We start from the raw sequence: 6,432 nt of genomic DNA on the forward strand, positions 1-6,432 counted from the left end.
GCAGCTTCCCGAGCTCGATCTTTCGGACAAGGCGTCGACATTTCCAGGCGAGGATCCCTTTTGAGGATGGATAGTCATGCCATCAGATGCTGAAAGCAGCTTATTGTTTTTGAAATCTAAGGAAAAATTGTATTTCCTTAAAAAGTCCAATCCGAGTATGCATGGATCTGTAATATCCGCCACATATGCCGTGGGATGGTAGGCGGCACTTCCAAACGTGATGTTTACGTTTAACTTCCCAGTTATGTCGATCTTGTCACCAGACGCAGTCTGAAGGGTAGCACAGGATGGAGTCCAAATAAGTTTATCTTTAAACTGTTCAGCTAAATCTTTCCTAATGATGGTAACATTAGCTCCTGTGTCAATGATCATATTGCAAGGAACTCCATCGATATTCCCATTGATGGACAGTCCGTTATTGTTGCCACTCACTATAGAGATCTTAAGCGCTTTAAAACAGGGTTTTTCATTATCTGGCAACCTCCGTTCCTTGATATGGTCATTAATTTGTTTCCTGTGTCGTTGCTCAGAAATTGTCTCAATTTTCGTACCGTGGGGTGTTCTGCAATTCTTTCGTACGTGGCCTTCAGCTCCACAGTTCCAGCACTTTGGTTTCTTGTCAGTCCTTTTCCTTCCCGTGGCATTTAATTGTCTGTTTAAATCGTATGCCTTATTTTCCGTGCTCTGGGGAGTTCTGCAGTTCCTTCATTGGTGGCCTTCAACACCGCAATTCCAGCACTTTAGGGTCGGTTTCGTTTCACCACTATTCCGTCTTAAAGCATTCACTGGTCTTGTCAACTCATCCGTGCCCTGGGGTGTTCTGCAATGCCGTCGTAGGTGACCTTCAGAACCACATCTCCAACATCTTACAGCCACTTTGTTCTCACTGCTACTCCATATCAAAGCATCGACTTGTCTTTATAAATCATCTAAACGAGCCATCAATTGGTCCCCTGGGTCGTGGACTAGCACAGCTCTGACTGGGTAGCGATCTCTAAGAGTTGCTTGCTGGGCTGCCTCCAATTTCACGGCATACAACAGAGCGCTTTTTACATCCTTTACATCTGCCATTCGTAAAGCCTTCTGTATTTCAGGATCCCGGATTCCATTGATGAGATATTGCAGGGACAGGATTTCCCTTGTTTCTGTCAGGCACTCCGAAAAGGCGTGATGTGACAGCCTTTCAACACCCGTGGCGAGCTCCTGAAGTGATTCGGTGGGCTTCTGTTGACGGGATTTTAATTGAAGCCTGCTGTAGTCTTTTAAACATTTCTTGCCAAAGCGCAGCTCCAAGGCGCCGGACAGAGCTTCGAAATCTAACCTTTTGTTTTTGGGAAGAGTCTGAATGATATCCGCTGCGTCGGCTCTTAAAGAAGCGGCGAGATGGCAGACCTTGGCTTGGGAATCCCATCCATTTGCATCCGCAACGCTAGAAAACTGGGTCTTGTACACTTGCCAGGATGTCTTCCCATCATATGTGGATAACTTCAGAAATGGACGAGCAGGCATCGGTAAGAATTTAAAATCATCGCTCTTGCTCCCTGCCGTCGCTACGAATTTCTTTAAAGTTTCCATTTCTTTGGCAACTGCAGAAACTCTCTCATCAATTTGTTGTTCGATTTGGTGTTGGACGGCACAAACTCTTCCTTCAATTCATTCCTCCACAGCCGAAACTCTCCCTTCTATATGTTCTTTTACAGAAGAAACTTTTTTTTCTATTTCTTCTTTCACCGAAGAAACTCTTTCTTCAATTTGATCTTTTACGAAAGAAACTTCTTCTTCAATTTGTCCAACTTTATTTTCAACTGTGTCAATTCTGCCTTCCATAGCTTCAAATTTATTTTCTATTATGCAGGTAATTTCTCTTTTCATTTTTTCTTGACATGCTTCAATCTTTTCTTGACCAGCTTGAACGGCTTTCATTTCGTCCTTAACGGATTCCTGGCCCAATTTCATTTCTTCTTTAAATGAGGCAAAGGCTGATATTAACTGCCTTAATTGCTCTTCCATCGCTCTTGTTATTGGCATTCAAACCCCACTCCTGACACCAAAAACTGTTGCATGCGTACGGGTTCGTTATGAAATGAATGCACAAGTCCGATGAAAAATGAACAAAAATTTATTATCACAACAAAAATGCTTAAATTTTCTCAAATTATCATGCAGTTTTACAATATCTCACAGTAGTTATCTTTTAACTACTCAAATGTCCAATAGAACGTAATTCAAAACAGCTAAAGAAAGCTAATCCGCGAATTCGCTACAATCAACAAGAGCAGTTTTCTAAACAACAACAAACTAAGCAACTACTACAAACTGAGATGTTTTCCTCCTTTTATAAGATTTTAAAATCACGTGCTAGAATTTTCCAGTACTTTCTCGAAATCAAAAAGAGATATTTATTTATTTAATGCATGCGCTCTTGTATTTTCAATTTTCCGGCTTAGCTTTCTTCTTTTAATATTCGTCACGCGCTGCACTGCTCGGGAAATAAAACCAATTAATTTATAATTGAACTAACATTAGGTTTTTAAATACCAAATTCGTAACAATATCAAATTAAATAAAAATTAAAACTACAACCAAATTATTTTACTTATGTTAATGCATACTACAAAGGCATACTGATTCTAATTAGCAGTACATATTGGATCAGCATTTTTTATTACCAAATTCAAAGAAAATGAGTGTTAAACATTTTAATTTGGGGGGTTGCTACAGATGGGATTACATAAACATATTTTTCTTTTAATTTAAATTACTTATTTCTTTAAAATAAGTAATTATAACTAATTATCTTTTAGATGTGCTGTAATTTCCATATTTTCTACCATGAATATATATACTCTGTGATAATTTCATATAGAAATAAAAATTTTCAGAAACTGACTGACTGATATATTAAATTTTAATTATATTTCGATTAATGTGGAAACACCTGCATTTATGATCTGCATGGCTATCTCATACCGAGAAAACCTTCATTGTTAACACATTGAATGATTTTTTTTATATCAATATAGCATAATATATTTTTCAAAAGGAGTGTAAATTTACTATTTTTATTGATTTTCTTAAAGTTTTTCCAATAAAATTATTATAAATAATCTTTCTTAACATAGTTTTTTTCCCCCCCCCCAATAGGTTTACTGTACATACGTCTAATTTACTTTTGTATGTAGTATCGATGGTAGAACAGAATATTAGTGTTTAATATAGAGAATGTGTTCTTTTTTTATACTTATTACATTATGAATATTATATAGCAAACATTCAGCAGAATACTGAGAAAATGTGAAAAAGCAATAAAAATTTAGAGGCATCCTTTTTGTTTTTAATATTTTAGAAATTTATTAATAATTGGTTAAAAAACTTTTATTTGGTGTTGATTTGTAGTGGATGAAGCTGAACAAATTCCGAGAGATGAAAGAGCTATCTCCCTTCTTTAGGCACAAATTATTGTGCCATGTCATGAGCTAACTTTCCTTAGAAAGTCTTTGCAACGGGCATATCTCCTTTAATGCTTTACAGTATAATTTTTCATGATTATCAACCAGTCTTTCAAAATTACCTTTCATGTCATATTGGTTATAGTTTGCCATTTTCAATACGACATATCTACAGGACTTAATTTCTGAAATTAGAAGTTCAAGAATCCTGTGGAAGGTTCTTCAAAATGGTGAACAAAAATAAGTAAATAAAATAATAAGTAATAAAACAGTAGATAATATGCCATTAAATGTAAAAGAATTTAATAAAAGTGTTAGTAAATTAAAGTAAAGATGAATTTTTTCCTGGTATTGGAAATATGCCAGTGTATTATTCCTATGAGTATATCCTATTTTCCTACTGGAGTATATTCTATTTTCTTATTTGGGGCTTTATCTGTTGTTTGCTGAAAAACTTAAGTGTACCAAACCAGGCTTCACTTTAATTTTAGTCTTGGTTCTGAGGCTTCCTGCAGGTGCATAAAACTATAGATAATCAAACACTATGTAAATCTTCACATTCATGCAATATACATAAATATAGGCACGTTTAACGAATAAATTATGCTCAGTTATATATAATCAACATTTGATAAAATATACTATAGGCTACAATATAAATTACATACCACAGTACTAAATATGGTAATACTCACCAACAGCCCACAGTAAAACAGTGAGCACTGATTCAGATCATTGCAAGTTCAGATATTTACAGGCTGGCTAACTTCATGGAAGTTTCATGGTTTTCCTCATGTGTAATGGGAATATGAGCCAGTTTCCCTTAAAAAAGTTCTTCATGAAAGCATCCCTCCCCTCAAGTGTTTTACTGTATACTGTATTTATGTAGCAGATTTTGACATTTCGAACCTAATCCATAAAATACCAACAAGAAATGCATTTTCTTGTTGGGATCAAATAATATTTCAAAATATATTACTTCAAGGAATGATAAAAACAAAATCATTCATAAAAGTAGAGAGAAGCTTGTAATAGTAAGAGAGATCAGAGGGAAATTTTAATGGCAAAGCATGGAAAACAAAAATAGGAAGATCAAACACTCTCTGATCATGAATGATCCCTTTCCAATATTAAGTATAATAATAATAATTAATATAATAAGCAGAGTGTGTGTTAGAAGAAAAGAAATGCCTCCAAAATTCAACTTCACGGTTTACGTGTTTTAATCTGTAAGATGAGACTAAATATAATGTTCTAGTGCCCTTAGATCTGCTCAATTGCTCTTTCCTATGGGAAGATGGTAGGATAGAATGGACTTGAGAAATTTGTCTTAGTATTTTGGAATTGTTTGGTTGATTATCACTAACTGTACATAGAGGAATATAAATGAGCAGTACCTTTCTCTGTCCTGAAAGAAAGCATGGGCAACTGAAATCAAACTAGATGATGACATGACCAGGGTTACCACTAAAAAAATCTTAAAATTTAACAGCTATCAAAACTGAGATATTTAAAGACATGTGCAATATGTATGAGATTTTAATTGATGCATTTTTAAGTTGTTATGGCAAGATAATTATTACATTAAAAGCAATATCATTTTATAGAGCTAATGCAAAAGTTGTAATTACCCCATGTATCATTTATACTGAATAAAGTAGAATCATGCTAACTCAATTTATCTACCAGGTACCATGGTAACGTTTTTTAATTGCTGTAAATGATTTCTGCAGTTCAAGCAGAACATTGTCTTTGAAATAATATGGTAATTTATTAATAGCTAGACTAATAATTTCTAACATCACTTATACAGTGCAAACTTTACATGTAGCAAATAAAGTACATTTAACTAATGTATTATTGTGATTACCATACATATTTAAGTATCTGAATGTTCACATGTTTCATGATTGTCAACCAGCTTTTCAGATATTACCTCTGCCAAGAAAAGTTTAATTATTGCAGTTTATTAATGGTGAAGTAACCTTACAGCTCTCGCTTAAAGATTTACTATGGCATTCTTTTTTTTAAATTTTTTATCCCTTTCTTTTTGTGACACTATTTCTTGGAATTGTCTAAGAAATATGGAGAGACATTTTGTTCTTTTTGTGAAAGTTCTAATCTGCTGCAATTCTCCTCTCAGTAGTAAAATGGCTGAAGAAAGATTGCCACTGTCTACCATTACTCGTACATTCATTAGCAGGCTTGCCTGGAGGTTTCAGACTGTACCTTATAAATTTTCAGTTCAGTTATCAATTTTCAGTTACTAAATTTTCAGTTCATTCTGATTATAGTTTCTCACTTTATATCCAATTTTACAAGTATTCTGTTGCATTGTCTGTGCAAGTTTAAATGCCATATGAGAAGAAAGAAATTAACGAAACAATGGAAATGAAGTTGGACAAAAGGAAGAAAGAATTAATAAAATTGCCAAGGATTTAGGTATTAAATGAACTACTATAATAGGATGAAAAAGTAGAGGTCGGAAATCAAGTCTTGGTATGTGAAAAGAGCTTTTACTGATAGTTTAAAGAAGAGGAAAAGAATGAAAGGTGGTGAATACAAGATTTTTCAGAATCCCTTTTGCAATAGAAAGCCCTCAAATTCTCTTAAGAGTTTCAAGAAATAAGCCTTGATTTGCTGCTAGTGTTGATGGATGGAAGAAGCACCATAACATTAAACAATTCAATGTTTGTTGTGAGAAACTAATGGCTAATTTTGGGAATTTTAATAAATACAAGGAAACATTTCTCAAACTAATTGAAAAGGAATGCCTATCTGAGGGTCAAATTTACAGCTTTGATATGTCTGGTTTAAATTTTCAAATGCTGCCTTTGAAAATGCTTCCAGTGGAGAAAAATCAGTCTTAGGCTATAAAAAAAAATAAAGAGAAAGTTTGAGTTTTGGAATATAGCAATGCAACAGGCAGCCTTAAGCTCAAACTAGCATTCGTACACAAATGGAAGAATCCCTGAGCACTTGA

At 34.3% G+C, this 6,432-nt stretch overlaps 1 protein-coding gene across 3 annotated transcripts in view; it reads left to right on the top strand.

The window, feature by feature from the left end:
- Positions 1–6,432, top strand: part of Uck (Uridine-cytidine kinase) — a 97,720-nt gene that overhangs the window by 56,556 nt on the left and 34,732 nt on the right. Inside the window, exon 7 of one of the 3 annotated variants that reach the window (XM_035351432.2) lies at positions 3,145–3,289. The exons of the other annotated variants lie outside the window; for them this stretch is intronic. Coding sequence (XP_035207323.1) covers positions 3,145–3,182 — 38 coding nt within the window. The 3' untranslated portion in view covers positions 3,183–3,289. Of the gene's footprint in view, positions 1–3,144; positions 3,290–6,432 lie in introns of those variants that run through there. 3 annotated transcript variants of the gene reach the window in all.

The sequence above is a fragment of the Stegodyphus dumicola genome, chromosome 9 (genome assembly GCF_044657685.1).
Source record: "Stegodyphus dumicola isolate Sdum_Otavi_A_Nest chromosome 9, ASM4465768v1".
In the NCBI taxonomy this organism is placed as follows: Eukaryota; Metazoa; Arthropoda; class Arachnida; order Araneae; family Eresidae; genus Stegodyphus; species Stegodyphus dumicola.